This window comes from Venturia canescens, chromosome 3, assembly GCF_019457755.1.
Source record: "Venturia canescens isolate UGA chromosome 3, ASM1945775v1, whole genome shotgun sequence".
Taxonomy (NCBI): domain Eukaryota; kingdom Metazoa; phylum Arthropoda; class Insecta; order Hymenoptera; family Ichneumonidae; genus Venturia; species Venturia canescens.
In genome coordinates this window covers 123,691-147,333 of record NC_057423.1, presented here as the reverse complement: position 1 = coordinate 147,333, position 23,643 = coordinate 123,691, and the positions used below count along the sequence as shown (strand labels likewise).

Below are 23,643 nucleotides of genomic sequence, written 5' to 3'. Positions count from 1 at the left end.
AGTGTAGAGGTTGCTGGATACGTAGGCCAGTTCTCACAGGCATCTGTGAATTTTCGAAAAAATTTCGAAAAAATTCATTGGCATTTGTGATATAGTAGGTAACGTATAGTTGAATGATTAGTGGAACAAGAGATAAAAAAAAAAAGAAAGACGATATAATAAATCGCGGGATAATGTTCGATATTTTTTTATTTGCAGGTTTTATTCAAATATGACTAAACGATATTTGTGCGCGGGAGCACATAAATTATTTGACACGCGGAGGGAAACTCATTGTCAGTCGGATGAGTCGAAAAAAGCGACTTTCGACGGGTCAAATAAATAATAAAAATAGTAGAGCGTAAATGCGCATGCACGCGCGGTATTCGAAACGGCGATAAAATTATTCGGATCATGCAGACATGCGCATTGTATATTATTGAATAATATATAGGTACCCCGCCGAGCGATTCGAGCTACGGCTTAACTCCTCGGTGTATTTCTCAATAATAACCCGCGTGCGAAGCGGTCAACGCCCACGTTTCATTACAAGTTACAAGGGCCATAAATATCCATCTTCGGAGCAGGGATACCAATACCACTAAAATTGTCTGCGCTTATTAACAGCATTAATCTCGGTGTGATATTATACGCTACTATTCTCAAGATTGCGCGCGAGTACCGTGAGTGGAGGATCGTTGCCCGAAGCTGAAGGCCCTCCGGGATCAAACAGACTTGTTTATACATTATTCAAACTTTCTTATATCCTATGTTATTATTTTTCTTCCATCAAACTCCCTGGTACATACTCAATTCAAATCGTCAATCGCGCGATATTGAGTGCGGAAAACTTTTCTTCCATTTGCTTATTATACCTATATTCATGAAAGATATTGCTCGTCACTATTATACCATAAATCTCGATATTTATCTACCGCGATGAATTTTTTTTCTTTTTTTTTCATCGAGTCATCGCAAGAAAAAAATCTCGTGCAACCACGGCGACGGAACGAGTAACGACGCGCGGGATATATTTAGCAAAACTTTAACGTCATTCGATTTTAACGTACGATTCACCGTGATAACATAATATAATATGATATACTATATTTAATATTTTTCATATTCATGAACGTTCTCATCGAGTTTTCTATAAAAATACACCTTATAATGGCATGCCTTTCTTCGTATATCAAAGCCAAACACATTTACAAAACAACGGTGCACGGTAAAATACATCGATTCATAAAACAGAGTTTGGTAAGCACTCGGTAAGGTGGCACTCTCGTTTCTCCAGCAGAACCGCGGGAACCGCCGTAATATACGGAAAATGATGTAGCACATCGAGTCGAGAGCAGGCGGTCAGTCGGAATAGGCGGGCAACGAGCGACGAATTAATTAACGATATAGATACTTTACCAGCAACTTTCCGAAATATCTTATTTGCGCATTTGTAATGTTTACATTCGAGCATGCCCCGCGATTCAACCCGGATATATGTGCGATTACCATAAAATAATGCAAAACTGGTACCGGCGACCACGGCGACGACAACAGCGGCAGTCGTGGGTAGAGTCAAACGAGTCGTTGTTTGTCGCATGGAACCTCGTATAAATTGATCGTAAAAAAAACTTGCATCAGAAATCGCTGGTTTGAAATTAACGAGAGAGCGAGTACTCCCGACTTTACCGACAACGAAAAAAAATGATGATGGGTAGAAATAAAGTTGACCCAGCAGCATCAGCAGCAAAACAGCGCGATCCAACCATCGGCCCTATAAACACCTTTGCGTGACCGTTACGATTCAAATAACCTCGATAAACCCAATCCTATAAAGCAGTTGCTATGGAACTAATAATGATGCATGTACCGCGGGAACTTTGGATTGAGAAAAAATAATTCACTTGTGTAATTGAGTACGAGCGCGCGGGAGTTTCGGTGCAATGACCCGTGCGATTCTTGAAACAGTACAAAAGATAGTACAAAATTGTCGTTCGTCGCTATTTGCTCGAGATGCTATTTTGGCGGCGACGCAAACTATACCAAGGATATCGGACGGAGCAATAGAGAGAGAGAGAGAGAGAGAGTGTTTGCTCTGCCTCGAGCAGTGGTGCGCGCGCGAATAAGGAAATAATTATTATCAAATTTCGAGTAATCGATGACGACGCGCGACGACTCGGTTATGCGTTATTCATTTAATTCCAAATACGAAAAACTCGCGGCGCGAGAACAACGCAGTGCAGGGTCACTTATGCGTTATGATTGACATTGGAGAGTGAAGCAACATGGAAATGGGATTAAAATGTAAAAAACCGAAGTGCGGGAGATTCAACAGCGAAGACGGTTCATTGACCTTTGTCCGCGGTGTAGGCGCGCTCGATGATTTATGTCTTGCGTGAATCAGCGTCTGGGGACTCGGGATTCTTCTCTCTTGGTCACGTGCGCAGACGTACGGGCGCGCACGCACAATATTCTGTCAAAGTGCGTCTCATGCTCCAAAAGAACGATGCGCCTCATGTCAGAAAGGCTCACCAAAATGCGAATGCCTATCCCGGAGGCAGGCTGCTGAAGCGATGCGTTCAGATGATTATTGTATAACATTGATTCAAATGCGCGATTAGATTCGAGGTCCTCGACGATTATCATACTTGATTTTTTTCCCCTGATTTTAATTAATCATAATTATTTTTACTCAAAGCAGCATCGTCGTTGCCCCCACACCTTTGTTTTCAGCTACTCGAATCAGAGAAATCGACGGGCTATAAGGGAACGTGGGGCAAAGTGGGCACCCTAAGCGATTAAGCTACATGTATGGGTTTACATATGGTCTTTCGTCTACTGTTTTGTCCAAAAACTGAATCCCCATGCTTATTAGGGTGGCCGCAATTCAGGTCACTTTTTTTTTGCAAATTCCTTCGCGGAAACAGCATCAACATCAAAAAAAAAATGTACACCAAATTTGAATGCGCTAGGAGAATTTAAACAGGTGCCACCGAAGAGTTGAAGTTTTAAATGCAAAACACGGGTATTTATCAAACTTGTTACTTAATTATTATCTGCCTCCCATAATAATGATGATAGAAGTCTGAAATTTGGCACACTTATTGTTCATATTAAAGGGTACGAAACGGAATTTTTTCAGATTTTTCCGAAGATTATTTCCGTGATTTTTACCGTTACAAAGATAACCATATTTTGAATTTTTTTAGTACTTTGATCACGGTCAATCGAAGCACTTTTAAATGTCACTTTGAAGCATTTAGACAAAGTTTGAGCCGTAATCAATAGTGTACACTTACCAATAACTCATCAAAATCTGAAATTGTGTGAGAATTCATCGATGAAGCGCTTCAAACAAAGTCCCTCTGCCAACATTTGGATACGTTTTTTAAAAATTTCCGACCACTTGCTTCATGATCAAATTTCGTTTCTCATCATTAGTGAGTCCTTTATTACCACTTTTGAAGAATCTGTGAAGTTACATGGAAAACAATTTTTTTTTTCAAATCAATGGGTAGAATTATTTTTTTACTTTTTTAAAAATATTAAAGTAAGCTTAACGTGATATAAATGTAGTGGACATGAAGTATCATTTTATGGATCATGTTGTGTGATTATTATGATTTTTTTCTATAAATTGTGCATAGTGATGGCACTTACTAGTGTTGAGCCTTGTTCATTTTTTAATGCAGGAATGGATAAAATTTGTTCGCTTTCTTCGTTCGTTTGTAATTATAGTTATGACTTTAATTCTGTCATTCAAGAATAAGGGCACGAGGGTATGCAATATAGAAGGAAGTAAATTTTGTTTTTTTTTTGGGTAGCTTTCTACGAATTTGAAGATATTCTTCTTTTCAATCTGACGTTATGTCTTTGCTTGATAAGTACATTGATTTTCTTATAACCCCAGAATCAATGATTTTCTTTGAACGGTTTCATATTGACACCAGCGTATAAAACTATTAGTAGCGTTCAAAACTATTAATGTAACTATTGTCGGTAAAGTTTCATTATTTGGTGATGATTTCACATTTAAATTTAGCTAAACTGTATTATTTCAACTACAAATAAAAAATCATTTAAAGTAAACTTACTGGTATAAACAAAATCAGTGTAATAAAGAGAAAGAGAAATCAAGAGACGCGGTAGCGGCTCAACGCCAAGTATTAAAAGAAATAGGTTATACCAGCTAAATGAATTTTTTTTCGAACAAATTTGAAGTCCATAGCACAATAAAAGTACGGAAATAGTATATTTGAGGTTAAAATAATTTTTTTCAACAAGAAAAAAAAATATTTTTTTTTCACTTTTTTTTGGAGGGGGCCGTCGTGCCCCAGAAAAGAAAAAAAAATTTTTTTAGAGTTTTGATGAAACCTTGATGATTTTGTTTAAGATAGAACTAAATTCGGATGACCTAGAGGTCAAAAGCAACAGAAAAAAATTACTGGCTTAAGGGGGCCGTCGTGCCCCACCCTCCCCTACTCTAATTTAATCATATATGTATTAAAATTAAGCTTACATTATCCTTCTTGTGATGTATTTCAAATTGCCCTTCAAATCAAATCTCTCCACCCCATCTCATTTTATTTCGCAATCGTCAAAAGTAAACGGAAAGTACATAGTATAGCGATAGATAACCGGAAAGTGCTGATTTGTCGAACGAAAACGGTCAACGATTTACTCATTTTAATAGCGAAGGGCCATTAATGACCTTGTAACGCGATATGTTCCACGTCGCGTATTTTTAAATCGTCAACTCTACAATACCAACCGCGTTCAATTCCTCTTTTCTTTTGCTTCAATATCCTATTGCAATATATACGTATTGCTCGCGCTCATTCATTTCCGAAGACTTTCTAAGGTGTGCCTTTTGTACGAGCGAAATATAATAGTATTCTGCGCGACATAAGTAAAACATGATGTCATCCCTTATTTGAAGCTATACGACGCCGTACGCCGAAGCTCGTGCTCACTGCACCCAACCAGCTCACCTTTTCTTACCGCGAACTATTTCAGTTACCGCATTTCTTTTATTCCTCTTTACTCATCCATTCTACTATTCTTATAATAGAGAAGTATGGGGCAAAGTGGCTCATTTAAGGAATTTAACGAGTTTTGTCGGTTAGCACATGGTTATATTTACTTATTTTTATGTCCCAAAAATGATTCCACCTCCTTATTTCTCGAATTTTGAAAAAAAAAAATTTTGGGACAAATTGGGCCACCCCCTCAAATGCGGTGAAGATCGATAATTGTCACTTCTCGTTAAACAGACGTTGTAATTGACTGTTCCCGCATAGAACATTGAAGGCTGCGATAAAAACCGAAAAGAAAAACGAGGCATAGTAGGGACCCTCCTTCGATGGGATGAAAAAAAATTAGTCGGAATACTTCGATAAATTTTGCCATTACCCATGGCGAAACCCCGTTTTTATCGGGGGCAAATCGTGGGAAAACCGCCATTATCACGAGTCCGTCGTATCGCCCAAATCTAGTGAGTAAGAAAAAAGAAAAATTCTTGTCTGCGGCGGACGTTGCTTGTATTTTCTGCGATCAACTTTATTCGCATTCCTCCGAAGACTGGATTCGCTGCGAAACATGCCTAAAATGGGCGCACATCTTGTGTGCAGGTGTTTATGAAGATGAAGTCCGTTATAAGTGTGATTTTTGTCAATAAAAATAAAATAGACATTTATCAGTAATTCGCAAAATGATTCTCACCCTCTGCCTCAAATAGCTATAAATTTCTCAGAAAACATAGAATTCTCACTGATCCTGTGCCACAGAAATCAAAAATCCGTGAGTGGTCACTTTGCCCCAGACTTCAAAAATGCCCCAAAAAAGTGGGTTCCCACTTTGCCCCGTGTAGCCACTTTGCCCTATGTTCCCCTACTTATATATCACTTATCATTTATATTAATTATTTTTATGATTAAAAAGGTGCGCAAATTATTTTAGTGTATTTAAAGATCGAAAGATCATCATATGAACATTCGGTCATATAGAAAACGGCCCGAATTCACAATTTCGTTTATTGGATTATGATTTTTATTCTCCATTAACGATCCTAGCTCGCATCAATAACGAACAGTGCGTGGAACCCGAATAATCTTTGAATGCGTATGGCCAAAAGGAATAATTGAGTGATGATCGATATTCCTAATATGTATAGAGGTATGTAGAGACCACGAAATGATACTACTCTTCGTATCAATTAAATTCTATCTAGTCAGCCTCCCCCGCCATCAACGATCCCATATTTTTCCCTAAACCAAATATCGAGGAGAGGTTCGCACTGCTGGGATAATATGAAAGCAGAAACTTTCCGCAAATACCTACTATTATATATCCCGCCGCGGAAAAACTTTGTAGCACCGCGATAACAATCGCGGCAGCAGTGCGAAAGATGAATGAAACATTTTTTAATAATTCACCTCGAAGCGCGGGGCAACAATTGGTAATTTAGGACACAAGCCTGGACTACGACCATCGTGGTAATTGACGTAGACGCGAATATTGATGCGGCGAGATACGCGTAACCCGACGAGGCGGCGACTGCAACTCCATTCCCACGGATCTCGTACACGCGGTATACGCGGACCGTAATACCAGGCTCCTCCTTCTTTTTTTATAAACCCTTAATGCGGTTTAAATACGAGACACGATTTGTTGCATGAATTCACAGCAAAATTTATGCGAGTATAGAAAGCCTAAAATACGTGCAACATATGTATTAATGGGCAGGGATAATCGCACGTCTTGAACCCTCGATGCTGGACAAATTGGCGACTATATCAATCGCGTTCGATCGTTAATGATAAGGTCTCTGAAGTATTGCCAGACCAAACATTTTAGCGCCGCAAATGGCGGCATACACAGGTGCGCGAAGATAAATTTTTCGACCTCTGTTTACGCACGCATTATCGCGCATTATTATACAAGAATAGTATTCTCAAATGTTGCACGGTCTTTTGCCAGTGATCCGTTAATCCGTGCGTGCGTGCGTGCGTGCGACCACTGCGACCTCTCAAACGCGTTTTTTTTTCACGCATATAATAGTATACTAACAGACAAGATCTGTTTTCCGCTCGGACCAATACCACCACCGAATCTCCGCGTGCCAAACACTCTTGTTATATTTCGATTCCCTCCCAATGAGCTCGAGAGCAACCAGTTACAAGATCGTAAAATTTTTTCTTTTTTCTTTTTCTCCATCCTCTGTATGATCGTCGTCGTCGTCGTCGTCGTCTTCTTCTTCTTCTCCTCCATCGTCCATCGTCCTCTTCTCTTCTTCTCCCTCATCTTGTTCTATTTATTCTTATCAGGGGTATATATTTTTACTCCTCCTCCTCCTCCTCCTTCTCTCGCGCATCCACGATATCATGTAGGTTTTTCTTTAAATAATTTTAATCGATCGACAAAGTGTTACGTCCAGAAGGGATGAACGTGGGTAAAGTATAGGATAATGTGGGGCAAAATGGACACTTAAGGATTTAAGCAAGTTTCATTGATGAGCATATGTTCTTTCAACTATTTTTGAGTCCCAAAATTGATGCCCAGTCCTTGTTTTCCGAATTTCGTAAAAAAAAAATTTCCGGGGAAAACGGACACGGCCCCTTAGAGGCATAAAAATCGAAAAACCGATATTTTTCGAAATACAGTCGTTCTAAGCGACTGTTCCCGAATAGAATGTCAACTCGGTAATATGGGAAAAGAAATGGGACCACTCAGGCTCCGTTCTTTGGATGTAAATGAAAAGAAATGAGTCAAATCTTATATCCCATTTCTGTCATGTTCTTGAGGAATGCAAAAAATCAACTTTGGGTCCACCGTGCTGGGGTATATTTCGTATTCGTATTATGTCGGAGTCCCACCATTGATTCATGGCCCTAGTTTCCGGAATATCTTCAAAAAAATTTTCCGGGGCACAACGGAACCCAAGACCCAAGACAGCCAAGTCCTCGTCTTTTGAAGACGTTTCTTGCATTTTTTGCAAAGGGTTATAAGGGAATGTGGGGCAAAGTGGGCACTTCGTTGCGAGGAAAAATTTTTATGCCCACTTTGCCCCTTTTTTTTATAATGAAATTTTGGAAAGAGGAAGTTATTAAAATTGTGAATGTTCGCGCTTACCTCCATTTGGCAAAACGCAACTCACATAGTAATCACCCGTCTCAAAATATGAATTGTACCTTTTCATGTGCGTAGTTGATTTGAAAATTAGTTTTAAGAATAAACATCATCCGCACTGTTCAAAATGTTACGAAATCACTGCATCACGTCACCTGGAAAATATTGAAAGAAAATGAGAAACCAAACACTGCAAGGAGAAGAACGCAGCCCCGATCCAATCTCACTTTCGATTAAAAATTCCAAATTTTTTGCCATTAGACACATTTTTCCGTCCCTTATCAGAAACTTAGCTCTCAACTCTAAACATCTTTCTTTCACAGAAAACTATCTTTATCCCATTTCTTTCTTGATTATCTCGTACAAAAATTAATGAAAAAAAAAAAATTAACTCACTGGTGGCACGCGAAATTTTCTTTTACAATAAAAAAAATCAACAAAATCGAGAAAACCGAAGAAGCCCGCTAATTTTCGCCATGTGCAGGTGTCGATGATGATGACGTCAGTTACCGATGCGATTTTTGTAATTAATACAAATAAAATAACCATTTCGTAAAATTATAAATTTTACAAAAAAGGTAAATTTTCAATTTTTATATTTAACATTTTCTAAGTTTTTCGTTGATTATCCCAAATTAATTGAGCAATAACACATAAAAACTTGTAGAAGTGGTTATGAAACCAGAATCTGAGTTGAAAAAAAAAATGGTGAAAATTATTTTTTTCTTCACTTTTGGAAGTGCCCACTTTGCCCCAAAATGTACAATTTTTCAAGTGCCCACTTTGCCCCGGGTGTCCACTTTGCCCCACATTCCCATATTCGTTGTCCTCTGAAGATTGGATTTACTGGTGTGTAACATGCAAAAAATGGGCACACACCTTGTGTACAAGTGTTGAAGACGAAGATGTCAGCTATGAGTGCGATTTTTGTAAAAAATGAATAAAAACCTTTTTTCCTTATTCATACTTTGATTACTATTGTGGTTTTTAAAAATAAGTCAAAAAAGGGAATAAATAGTGAGAAAGTAGTTTGGAATCTATTTCGCTCTGAAACTTGAATTTTTTGGGGATGTCACTGTGGAATTCAACAATTTACCATGATTTATGGTCAGGGCATGATTTAGAACCGAAAAAAAAATTTTATGCATTTTAGGAAATTTTAGTTTCGGGAAAGTCCATTTTGCCCCATATTACCCTATTTATTTAATTTCGCTACCACCAACCTACACAAAGTGTAGCATTTTTCAAATGTAAAATATTTTAATGGATATTTAGTTTGATCTGAATGAAATTGAGATAACTGAATAATTAAGGGAATAACAGAAATCTTGTAATAAGTGAAATAATTAATGATCGAAATAATGGAAGAGATGATTGAGGAATGCCTATGATCTCGTACCGGTCCTGAAGCAGGTAATTGGGTCGCTCAAGTAACAAATAAGAAGAAATTAGATTTATTGATAAGATATGAAAAATAGAGGGTTCGACGGGAACAGAAATATATGCGGAAAGAAAAGATACAGAAAGGTTTACAATTTGAATGAATCGAGGTACAATTTTGAAGATGAAAACAACAGCGGAACGGGAGTAATCCTCCCGTTCCGCTCCGCACGCAATAACCGCACCTTTAATCGACGCGCGGTCCACACACACACACACACACACACGCGCGCGCGCGCGCGCGCGCGCGCACACGCACGCACGCACGCACACACGCACACACACACGCACACACACACACGCACACGCGCACACACACACACACACACACACACACACACACACACACACACACACACACACACACACACACACACACACACACACACACACACACACACACACACACACACACACACACACACACACACACGCACACGCACACGCACACGCACACGCACACGCACACGCGCGCACGCGCACACACACACACACACACACACACACACACACACACACACACACACACAATTGGTTGTAGAAGAATATAACAAAAAGTGAGTCGCGAGACTCGATAACAGAACGTTCATAAAGCGGTGTTCGGTGCCGTTTAATTGCGTTTGTTAACGAAAGTTAAACTTACGAGATCTCTATGCGGTTTCACCAATTTTTCAGGATGTAATATACCGTCGCGAGCTGCTAACTTACGGAGTTATCCCGAGGGACGACCGAGTGTCGGTTAAGAATCAAACGGAACTGAGGTACAAAAATCCTCGCCACGACGACGAGAGCTCGAAAGCGATCGTCGTGACGGGGTTTTAAGTGCATCTCAGCACTTTAGTCTTTAAGTGACAACTTTAGTCGTTACCAAGGGTATCCACGAGCCACCTTGGAGGTTGCGATCAGGCGATGCCGAATCGGCGGATTCCAAGTGGCTTTCTTCGATTCGCGATGGCACGGGCATTGCGTAGTGACAGAATCAAGAGGATTCTAGTATAGTTTTAATAAGAGAAATATAATAACGTTGAGAGGAAGCATCAAGTCTCGTGTTTAATGATAACCAAACGCGGGACATGACAAACGGAGGGTACAAAGATCTTATACCAGATCGCTCGAAAAGTTGTTGGCCCCGCTTCTTGTTCGCGCGGTTACCGAGCCCGCACTCTACCGCGTTTCTCAACCGCGAATGAAACGATATATCTAAAGGGGAGCTAAAAGGATATTAAATCAATAGCTCCGAGTGGGATCAAAACGACGAGGGGGCCGACCAAATGTAAGCGTTAAAACTTTTTATATCTCAAGAACGATTGAAACGGAAGCTACGCATATGGCCGTTCAACGCGTCTTTTCGCTCCGTGCGCATACACATACTACTTTGAAGTGAGCGTGTGTTGTGTATACGTATTCCCCCAAAAACGCCGGAGTCCCCTTTATGGTGGCGCTGGCAGTATGCATGAATACACTAATACTATTAGTGCAGTAGTATTAGATTTTTTGCTCCGCCCACGTGCACAGAGCGAATATACGATCCGAACCGTCCTCACTGCTTTTGAGGATGCTTCGATCGATATCCCATGCGCACTTGAAAGCAGATACGCACGCATACAAAGATAAACGTTTTTTTTTGCGCGCGTATGAGCGGACCAGAATTGTTTCTATTATACTCGTCGGCGGAGTATCAAAGAGCTATATTCGCAGATGTCGTCGTCGTCGTTGTCGCACAAATAGAGATTAAGTAGGTCTGTGCCCTCTTCGATCCGACTATTCTGCATATAAACTCTCTCAATTCTACATCTCGTCGCAAAAGTCTTGACATCCGACGCATACAATATATTCAACGTGGCGCGACTACATAACGCGCAAAATAATCACACAGGGCACCACTATTCATATATTCAACGGGGCCGCATTCATTTATCTTTATTTTTTATCAACTCCGGGCGCTCGCATAGATATGTTGCATTCGCTAATTTCGAAATCCTTGACGATCATTGCGAATCATAGATGAGCTCCGCGGATCAATCAATGAGCATGCAGTCTGCTCATGTCCGTCCGAAGCAAATTTTCCGATCCGAACGATCCATATGCACCGGTATAACCCGTCATGACGGTATATACTCAATTTATTGCGGATCGATCTTGTTCTTGATCGACGTGTATTCGGCACTTGCCCCGGGGATGCAGGAATGCAACCGGAGTCTGCTCGCAAAGCACCTACGTAGCCCAGCAAACGAACCTAAAAAATCATCAAATTTTTACAACAATAGTAACAGGTAACGGTGAATGCCATCGCACGCGGAAAAGTCCTCTCTGATGTTATGCTTATAGCATTGGACACAAAATTCCTCGTTCATTATATTATTAACAAATAAATGAAAAAAACGCACTTTTTTTAAATTTTTTGCTTGTGAAAAAAACGAACACCAACGGACGAGATGTAGGGAATATAAAAATGCAAAAAAAATTAGCCCTGCGGAGAGACCCGATCAATTAATAATTACCGGAGAAAATTGGAAAAAACATTTAAAAAATGACGATTTTCCAAAAAATGTTATCGTCGCCATTTGTTAAGTTGGATCTTTTTCTTGCACAATTATAGGTATTGATGTGCGAAATCATCCTCTGTGAAAAATCCAGGTATTGTCGGATAAGTAATTAATTTTTAAGTTATTCCACTCAGAAGTTAAGAGTACCACCATTTTCGTCAGCAAGGCTGGATGCTCTACCAGCCAATCTTCGTTTTTCGTCCAAATGTTAAAACAAAAAATGCTGCAAATTAAAATTTGCAAATTGCTTCCTCAAGATGGTCAAGATGCACGATGCTCAAAGCTTACTCTATGAGGTGCTATATTTTCATTTTGGCTTTCTCATGGAGGAAGCTTCGAGTATCGTGCATCTTGACCATCTTGAGGAAGCAATTTGCAAATTTTAATTTGCAGCATTTTTTTTGTATAGAAGGAAATAATGTGTTTTCTCTACCTTCTTTTACGAACTTTAATTTATCTCTTTGTTTAAATTCATAAAAAAAAAAAACTAAATGACGAGCCATCAGAAAAAACAGTTTGCAACTTTCAATTTTCATCGTTTTTCTATTTACATTGAAATTAAATAATTCAGACAACTTTGCTGGAAAGTATAGAGGAAGTATAGACTTATACACAATATCTTACAAAATTTCCAAAAATTTAAGCGGTTAGACGATTTTTTGAAAAACTCATATTTTCTTAAAATTCAAAATGTCATAAAATTTTAACCGCTCAACTGATATTCCCCAAATTCAATATCAACCTTCCTATTATGATAGTCTATTTATAAAAAAAAAATTATTAATAAATCTTAAAATTTTCGAAAGTTAGAGCGTCGACACCCTTTTTATGAAAATTTCAAAACGTCGTCAGATTCGTAATTTAATTTAATTTACAAATTCTGACAAAATTATCAGAGAATGAAGAGATTGTATAGATTAACATCTGCAAAACGGTAGCCCTGTATCTCAAACCGTTTCCGAGTTATAAGCATTTGAATTTTGCAGTGCCATAACACACACACACACACACACATACACACACACACACACACACACACACACACACACACACACACACACACACACACACACACACACACACACACGCGCGCGCGCGCGCGCGCGCGCGCGCGCGCACACACGCACACGCACACGCACACGCACACGCACACGCGCACGCGCACGCACACGCGCACGCGCACACACACACACACACACACACACACACACACACACACACACACACACACACACACACAAAATAATTTACCCGCAAACATTTCAAAGAAGCATGACCGTTGACAAAACTAATACCCCGAATGTTTTTTTTTGTGCTATGCAGGATTACGCGGACGAGGAATATGGAACTAAGACCGATCATGGGAAATTGGTTGGACCAAATGAAAAACTTACATTGTTAGTGAGTACAATGCCAACAGTGACGACGACGACGACGACGACGCCAGTGCCCCCATCGCCCCCATCGCCCCCATCGCCACTATCGACTACAAGGATGACAATACCAACGACGGTGCAGACGATAACATTACCAAAGCCCGTCATCAGCGTCCGACCTCCACCCGTAATTAACGAGCATAAAGATTTGCGTTCTCAGGAGTCCTGGAGTGATTCTCGATCGAACGGTTTACACGAAAAATCAGCGCATAATATCCACACATGGCAATCAACGAATAGCCGCGATGGTATTAAGGATTTCAAAGGATACGCTCAACAACATAATATTGAAAATGGCAAGGGTAAGTACGCGTCATACATGAATATCGACTCATATTAGAATACGAATCGAATAAATCCAACGCTTCGGTCTTATCCATATTCAACGTTTATGATACTTGGAATCGCGATCCTCTACCTTAATTCGTGGTTAATCATGACTGAAGACGAGTGAAAATTCATCAAGTACATGAAAAAGAAGAAGGAATAAGTAATAATAGCGCGCGACGCGATCGGGTATCGAAAAAAACTTCAACGTATCAAGTCGACCGGGGCATAACAAATTTGAAAATTCATAGAAATTACAGAATCTCGCAGCGGCTACATTAATTTTCATTTCTCCGCTTACTTTTTCTCCGTCTCCGATCTCCCGTTATTTCACCCCCATTCCCTGCGTGACAATTCGGGATCAATGTTCCGGGCAGCGATCAAGAGACAGTGTGGAAAATAAAAAAAAAAACAAAAGTTTTGGCCGGCGATATCCGGATAAGGTTACGCTCGGTGGAAAAAGGTGTGCTGCACGAGAGAGTGTCGTAGGTCGCGATAATCTCGTGTGACACGAGTTACATAATTTCAATGATTCAACTACGTATGAACCGCGGTGTCGCCGTTCGCCGTTGGTGGTCACGGGAGCAATCGGCCTACCCGCGAGCGCGCGTATATATAGGGGAACATGGGGCAAAGTGGCCATCCACTTTTTTGGGGCAGTTTTGAATTCTGGGGCAAAGTGGCCATTCACACAATTCCGATTTCTGGCGGGGTACAGGATCAGTGAGAATTCTATGTTTTTTGAGAAATTGATAGCTATTTGAGGCAGAGGGTGAGAATCATTTTGCGAATTACTGATAAATGTCTATTTTATTTTGATTGACGAAAATCGCACTTATAATGGACTTCATCTTCATCAACACTTGCACACAAGGTGTGCGCCCATTTTAGGCATGTTTCGCAGCAAATTCAGTCTTCGGAGGAATGCGAATAAAGTTGTTTTGACAAGGTTTTTACAAATAATCTATCACGTTGTACGATTTCAAAAGTTTACTTTATTGAACACTCTCCTTCACTCGAAGCGACAAAGCATAACCACGACGATTCCAACGCTACGCCGCCCGCCTTTTTTTTCCCGACATTGTCGCCCTCTATCTTTCGCGTTCCCGATTGGCCACCCATCTTCGCCAATCGGAGATACCCGCCGTTTCAAAATGTATTTAACCGAACATCCTCCCACCCGAGATTTATTCCAATGAATCTTGAGCCGGAATATCAAAACAAAATTAAGAAAAGAAAAAAATAAAATTCAAAATCTCAAAATGTACGTGTGTAGTCTTGTTTTTTTTTCAATGTGAGTAACGCTCGGGTCGTACTACGACGCGTCCCCTTCGCGTAGTAGTTGTTTCTTCTGTATGTGGTTCTCTGACAGTCTCCTTTCTGGGGAGAATGTTGACCTGTCTCTTCCTCATCTCACAGCTCTCGCCATCGTTTAGTTCGAGAGGATACACTCGTTGCACCGGTCTCGTGACTTCTCCCGAAGCCGTTCTCAAACGAACTACCCTAATTTCTCCATCGTTTCCCTCAATAGTTTCCACAACTCGCGCCAACGGCCATTCCAGCCGTTTATGTATATCGTTTCCAACCATGACGATGTCTCCCACCTTGGGCACACGTTGATCTATTTTGTTTTTGTTTCGCTGCATCAGCTGACCGAGATACTCAGCTCGAAAACGACGTCGTAAATTGTCGCGCAATTTTTGTTTGTAACGCATTCTTTTCACCAGGCTCCTACGATCCACATCATCACAATCGGGCACGCCAATTTCTCGGCCTTCTTGCAGGAACATGGATGGTGATAACGGGACCAAATCCGTGGGGTCGTCCGAAACGTAGGTGATAGGTCTCGAATTGATGACCGATTCACAGTCACAAAGCGTCGTCATCATTTCTTCATAAGACAGACATGCTTTTCCCAGTACTCGACGAAGTAATCGTTTGACGAGTCCGACTAGCCGCTCCCACCATCCTCCCCACCACGAAGCAGACGGGGGATTGAAAATCCATCTTATTTTCTGTGCTCCCGAATAATTGGATACCTTTTCCCAATTGATTCTTTTAAACAAGTTCTCAGTTCCCACAAAATTCGTTCCATTGTCGCTGTAGATTATATACGGCCTTGCCCGTCTCGCGACGAACCGTCGAAATGCCTCCAAGAACACACTGGTCGACAGTGATGTTACCAATTCTAGATGAACAGCTCGATATATTGCACACGTAAACAAACATATCCATGCCTTTTGTTTTCCCACCAGAAATACTGGCCCGGCGAAATCAACACCCGTTATTTCGAAAACACCTGCTTCTCTTACACGATTCAAAGGCAGCGACGTCGTTTTGGTCTCGAAACTCTTGGCTTCTTGTTTTTTACAAATAACGCATCTCTTGACTATTGAACGGACTGTTTTTCGCCCTCCAACGATCCAAAAATTCTCTCGAAGGTTAACCAAGACTGTTTGAACTCCGGCGTGGCATAATTCTTCGTGTCTCTCGAATACCAATCGATCCGTTATCGTATTATGTTTCGGCAAAACGATTGGAGAACGAAAATCATAAGTGTCTGGACGTCTTGCAACTTTCGTATTCAATCGAATGAGACCGTTCTCGTCCTTGAACGCACTTAACGATCCGAGTTTCTCATCTAGCTCATTTTTGAACGCTTCCTTTTGAACCACTTTCAAAATTTGCATTTCCGTTTCCTCGCTCTCTTGCAACGTTAAACTTCCGATTTTTCGATCTTTCTTAGAGCATCGCAAATTGGCAATGAATCGCCGTACATATGTCATTAAACGGATAGTTTTTCGATAGCCAGACCGATGTTGACAAATCCAATCACATGGTGAAATTCCTTGAGAAGCGTTGACCATCGCCATCAACGTCTTCTTCAACTCCGTACGTATTTCTGTCTCGTCCGCTGTGAAGGACTGGCAAGGCCACTCTCGCTCGGGTTTCGACAACCATTCTGGTCCCTCCCACCATTTTGATGCAAGTAGCGATTGCACGGAACATCCTCTCGATGGCAAATCCGCTGAATTGACTTCGCCTGGAACGTGTCTCCATTCTTTCCAATCCGTCAATTTCTTTATCTCCTGCACGCGATTCCATACGAACACACTCCATTCCGATTCTCTGTGTATCCAGGACAGCACCGTAGTCGAATCACTCCAAAAAAACGTAGTGACTTCCTGCAGGTCCAAGGCGTTTTTCGTCGAAGCCGCCAGTCGCGCCCCAATCGTTGCCGCTAGCAGTTCCAGTCGAGGAATCGTTGTTTTCTTCGGCGCCACTCGAGATTTTGCTTGTACGAGTTGTATCGTTGTGCCATCGTCATTTTCAGAACGTATATAGACTACGGCCGCATATGCTTTCTGACTAGCATCGCAAAAAACATGAAGACTCACATCATTTGATCTTTTGGCTCCGTTAAATAAGTGTCTCGGTATTTTTATTTCGCTCAACGCTTGCAATTCCTCGAACCAAGCGACGATCTCATTCGCATGTCGTCATCCACTTCGGTATCCCAGTCGATCTTCGATGACCAAGCCTCTTGAAGCAAAACTTTGGGAAAGAGACTTACAGGTGCTGTAAAACCGATCGGATCGAAAAGAGCTTGTGCCGTTGACAGAATAACTCTTTTTGTTATTTTTTCAGGCAACTCATCTTTCAAGATCCCTCTGTTTATTTCGAGAGTATCGTTTCTTTTATTCCAGACAAGCCCCAAAACTTTTGCTTGCTCATTTCCGTCTTGTCCAGTTTTCTCCCACCCTCTCAATTCAAATCCGCCATTTGCCATGACCTCAGAGGCGACTTTCACGAAGCATTCGATCTCGTCTTCCGTATCTACACTCGTTATGCAATCATCCACATAAAAACTTCTTTTCATTTTATCGAGTACACGTTGGTCATCCGCTTCTTGTTCAACGTCTTGGTTGGTCTTTTGACGCCCTTTCCAGATGTAGATTTATGACTGCTCCCAGCAGAAAAGGACTACACGACACACCGAAGACGACACGACAATGTCGATAGACTACAGTTTCTTGATTCGACCCTGGTTTCCACCACAAGAAACGAAGAAAGTCGCGGTCCTCTTGACGAACACTGATCTGCAAAAAAGCCTTTTTTATATCCGCGATAACACCAATTTTTGACGTTCTAAATCTCGTCAAAATCGCAGGAATCAATTCAATCAAGTTTGGACCCTTTTCGAGGCATAGATTTAAAGAAGGCGATTCTTTCTCTCTCGCCGAAGCATCGAACACTGGTCGTACGTTCGTCGTACTATTCTTTTTGACCACGTGTCTGTGAGGGATGTAATGCCCGAATTTGTCAATCTCTGTGTCGGGTACTCGCTCGATTATTCCCTCTTCCAGCCATCCGTTCAAGACGTTGTCATACTCGACGAAATATCCTTCTTTTTGCAGTCTTTTTGTTGTTGTTTCTAAGCGTTTCTCTGCCAACATTCGATTTGACGGTATTGGTGGATGATCACTAATCCACGGTAGTTGTACTTCGTAACGATTTTCATTGTTCACCCGCACGGTGGATCGAAAATTCTCTTCGACCATTTTTTCCCGTTCTTCGATCGTTAGTTTTCGAACCGGCTCCGATATACCGAGTATATCCAATTCCCACAACTTCTCAATCTTAGCCTCCATCTGGAACATCGAAATTACCGTCAATGCAGTGTCCCATCTGTCGCGATTTTTTGTTACTTTTCCCATCAGAGTCCATCCCAATCGTGTCTCTACTGCCACGGGACCACTTGTTAATATATGCGTTTTCCCTGTCATCAATTTTCCCGCAACATCCGCTCCGATTAATACTTGTATCGGTTCGGAAACATCGTGTGTATCAGAAAGTTCGATGTTTAAACGTCTCAATTCAGCTGCCCATGGTCCTACTCGTACATTAGGAACGTTGCTACATATTTGTTCGTTGTCCAATACCTCGAACCGACAAGGAAACTCACCTTTCAAATCCGTCATTCTCAACTGATACCTCTTATGTTCCTGTTGTTGCGATTTGACCCCTCCAAATAAAGCGTGCTTCAGTAGTAAACTTCCCAGGGGTGTGCAGCCAATAGCATTCACAGCATCCTTCGTCACGTATGACCTCTGTGAACCGGTGTCAATAAGGGCTCGTACTTCACAGTCCTTTTCCTCGCCACACAATCTCACACGCAACGTCTGCAAAAGAACTTCTGGGTCATTTTCAAAATTGGCTAAATTTTGATCGGTATCAATTTTCGTCTCGGGTTTTGTTTTTTCCTCGGTTGTTTTCCTTTTTTCTGCCATCTCTGGACACATGACCACTACGTGTCTCTTACCACACCAGGCACAATTCAGATGGACTCGGCATCTTCGTGCCGTATGTCCGCTTCTCGTACAATTGAAACAACAATTCTGCTGCTTCAATTTCGTTTGCTTCTCCTGATGCGTCATTTGCCGTGCTTCATTACAGTCTGGACTTTTATGTCCTCCGGAACAAAACACACATACCAATTTGTCATCCTTCGTCGTCAACAACGTCGTCGCAGTCGCTATATCCTTCATTTCAGATTTCGTTTTTAATTTCTTTACCTTTTCTGAATCTGATCTTTTCCCATTTTCCGACTCGGATGTTATCCCGAATCCTTGCACAGCCATGGCAATTCTTTCCTCGTTTTCAACTTCGTTTGCTAGAAAATTCAAAAGTGAGGTTAAACGCTCCTTCGACTCAATATCATTTCCCAATACGGCACTCCTTTGCCAAGCCCGTAATGTTTCCTCAGGAAGCGCAGACTCTACCAGTGGGTACAACATCGCAGCGCATTTATCCGTCGTGACTCCCAGTGTTTCTAAGGCACGTATGTGTGACTCGAGTTTATCGTATAGTCTCGACAACGCAGGCTTATCTTTCGATTTTACCGCGTTTTGCAAAACGAGTTTCAATAATTCGCGAACGTAAACTTCGACGAGAAGTTCGTCTCGACCAAAACGACTTTTTAAGCTTTTGATTACCTTTTGATAATTTTCTCCTGACAGTGGAAAACTGTTGACCAATTCGCTTGCACGTGATCCTGTAACCATAGCTTGTAACAAATACTGAAATTTGTCCTCTGTTTCAATCGTCGCATCGTCATGAATCTTCTTAAACTGCGACCAGAATTGCAGCCAATCTTTCACTTCTCCGCTAAACTTTTTCAACTCGATCTTCGGCAGCTTGAAACTCCTTCGGTTCGTCCCAATCTCGTTTACTGCGTGGTTACCGATTTTGCCCCCGTTCATAACGGCCATGTTGCGTTGTTCGAGCCTCTCCGTAACTTTTAGTTTAACTCGAATGTATTTCGTTTTGTATTCTTCCACGGATATACTCTCCGCTTCAAAATCTTTCTCTGCACAGTCCGCAGCCATCATTTCATCGAAAACCCTTTTGTTTGCGACTTCCAGATCAGTAGCATTGTCCCTTAGGATCTCGTAAATCACTTGAATATCGTCTAAATCCGATTGTTCGTTTTCGACAAGTTTTTCGAGGTTATTGCACGCCCTCGAGAACGCGCTACGAGTGACTTTTCTCAACTTTTTTGCACCTTCCATTTTTCCAGAGCGTACGTTCGATTATTGTAACACCAAAGTCCTGTCACGGTCGCCAAATGTTTTGACAAGGTTTTTACAAATAATCTATCACGTTGTACGATTTCAAAAGTTTACTTTATTGAACACTCTCCTTCACTCGAAGCGACAAAGCATAACCACGACGATTCCAACGCTACGCCGCCCGCCTTTTTTTTCCCGACATTGTCGCCCTCTATCTTTCGCGTTCCCGATTGGCCACCCATCTTCGCCAATCGGAGATACCCGCCGTTTCAAAATGTATTTAACCGAACAAAAGTTGATCGCAGAAAATACAAGCAACGTCCGCCGCAGACAAGAATTTTTCTTTTTTGATGATCTCTTTTTTCACATGGGGCAAAGTGGGTGGCCACTTTGCCCCATGTTCCCCTATACATACCTAACCTATATCGTTGTGATTTGCTTGGCCCACTTTTGTATCCGCGCCAACATATTTCGCGCGACATCATCCAACATTAGCCATATAGTTATGGCGAATTTAGCGTGCGTTAAAAAATTTAATTGAAAATGTATTTCAAACGATAACGGGGCAAGAATAAGGCGCGGTAGTACCGCATGGGATTAGCTTGCGGTAATATTAATAATAAGGATGATGATGATGATGATAATAGTTGGATAAAGAGATTGTTCCGAAATAGAGGGTGATCCGACAAAAAAATATAAACCTCCGTTATGTTTCAATGTTTCAGCGGCCGAAATAAAAGAAGCTCTTCAACACGCGAGAAAAGTATCTCGAGAGGGTAGTTGCCAATGGCCAAGAGCTCGAGTTATACCGGTCCGTGAGGTATACCCGAGTCCCTCGACAACTTACATTCCACACTGTGCTATACTCCACAGATGTTCGGACGATACCGGATGCTGCAGTTCGGAAGCACTCACCTGCGTCCCCAAGCTCTCCCATCGCGTCGAACTATACTTCTACGTGAGTCTCTTGATATTTTCATCACTTATACATGCATTTGTTATTGTTATTTTTCCTTACAAAAAGCAGTATTCTATTTTCGTCGCATAACTTTTACTTCTCCAAATTGTTAATGAACCGGATTGATGAAATGTTCGAAGAATTTTTTCGAAAGAAAATGGAAATGAATGAATTGCGCACTGGTCTCTGCCGCCGCTGGCAGAGCGGTTTCGAGCCATTTTCGAAATGATATATACCTTGATCGTAGGTGATCTTTGGCGATTCGTTGGATCAAAAGCATCGGATCGGAAAGAAAAAATCCAGTACCTTCTGGGCTGATTTGCCAATGTGAAGCAGAATCGTATAACGTATACCTCGCGATGACTCGAGACTAATCAACGTGTTTTCCCAATGTTTTCGTATATTTGCATGTTTAGCGAGCGATCGAACAAATACAATTGCTATACAATCGTGATTCAAGAAAAAAAATTTTTATTGGGACGAGCGAGGGACGAGACACTCCGTAGAGGTATATTGCCTTTTTATGGCAAGGCTTCACGCGCTAAATACACATTTGCGTTATTTTGTATATTCAATTAGATATTAACGCATGACAGTTAAGTAAAATTGATCGCCCAAGGCAGAGAACCGCCTTCGTTCTCTCTCTCTCTCTCTCTCTCTCTCTCTCTCTCTCACACACACACACACACCCAGGTATTTACAAACGAGACTTCATCATGCTGGTCGAACGAGGCATTATGCACGATTACCGCAGGGTAAACTCGGCACTGCAATTATGCAGAGGATAAATATCCATTAAGAGTTTTCCTTTTCAATGAGCTGTACTTTCTGTTCTCGTATGCATGTACACATTGAGAGAGATGAGAAATAAAATTTAGTGAATTTTTGACGACTCGTACATATACGTCGCGTACATTTTTGGCTCGCTATATATCTAAAGATTTATTGAAAAGTTGCTATACATGTGTCAAAGGAAAGCGAGTTGCTACCAGAGTTTTTGGAGCAAGCAGAGCTGGTCGAAAAGCATTTATCATGCACTTTTGCTTCCTCAACGAGGAAGCTTTGTGACGATGAAATTTTTTTTTTTTCCAGTTTTCAATGTCAATGTGCTCAAAATGTTACAAAACATCGAAAATCATATCTAGAAAAAATGTCCGGATATATGTGTGTGTGTGTGTGCGTGTGTTTTTTATGAGTTTAAACAAAGAGATAAATTAAAGTTCGTAAAAGAAGGTAGAGAAAACACATTATTTCCTTCTATACACAAACAAGTATAGGTATATATGTATAGCTACGTATGATTTCAAGTTTTTTCTTCATTCAGTGAAGTTTTGTCGAGTTCGAATTTATTCGTTTAACAGAATTCTGTTATAGCAAGAGGGAACAAATTGTTGTTGCTATTAGCCAGATTGTAAAACAACGTTTTTATTTGGGTTATATTATATACATTATATTACATTATATTACATAAACTTCGTTATATGCTATAATATATATTCTGATTATCAGGAGAGAGAGAGAGAGGGGGGGGGGAGCATAAACAATAACTGTGATATAGCGACAAATAAAATAAACGTAAAAAAAAGTGAATCGAATATGGGAAAAAAACGCAAGTATGTATCGATGTGGATTTTTTTTGTATACACATTGGTTTTCGATAATTGAGGGACGTTTACGATCGCATGCACGGAACTCGGCTAGAAAATTAACATATTTTTGAGCGCAGGTATCTCTCTTAGGCGAGTATAAATGTGGACCGTGAATCATGAAACCGCCCCCAATTTGTCGATCATTGTTTCGCTCAGGATCGAGCAAAGTGGAGTAAAAAAACCGCATATAACCGCGGGTTACGAAAGAAAAAAAAATAAAAGAGCGCATACATCCATTTGTTGGCCAAGCGAACTATCCGCGCGCACGAAGGATACGCTGTCGGGCAATCCACCTGAACTACCTGTTGCCGCTCGGACGGTTTTTTCACACGAATAATTCGACTCTTTATCTCATCAAAATCAATGCATTATCATAGAAAAGACTGTACACGTATAAAGAAAGATCGGTTAGGCTTAAATGGAAATTGAGTGCGAGACATTTTATTGGTGGCGCAGCGGAATATACGGCGACAACGGACACGTTTATGCAATTGTCGCATCGTACGAAATAAACTCTATAATGTTGGCGTATTAACGCGTGCACGTAATATGTTGAATTTTATAAAACTTTAATTTAATTTAATAATAATAATAATTTTAAAAAATTCA

General features: G+C 40.9%; 1 protein-coding gene across 1 annotated transcript in view; it reads left to right on the top strand.

Moving 5' to 3' along the window:
• LOC122408266 (uncharacterized) overlaps positions 1-23,643 on the top strand; it is a 45,571-nt gene that overhangs the window by 10,378 nt on the left and 11,550 nt on the right. The window contains exons 2-3 of the mRNA XM_043414955.1: positions 13,416-13,830; positions 21,153-21,385. Of these exons, the coding sequence (XP_043270890.1) occupies positions 13,416-13,830; positions 21,153-21,385 (648 nt within the window). The remainder of the gene's footprint in view (positions 1-13,415; positions 13,831-21,152; positions 21,386-23,643) is intronic.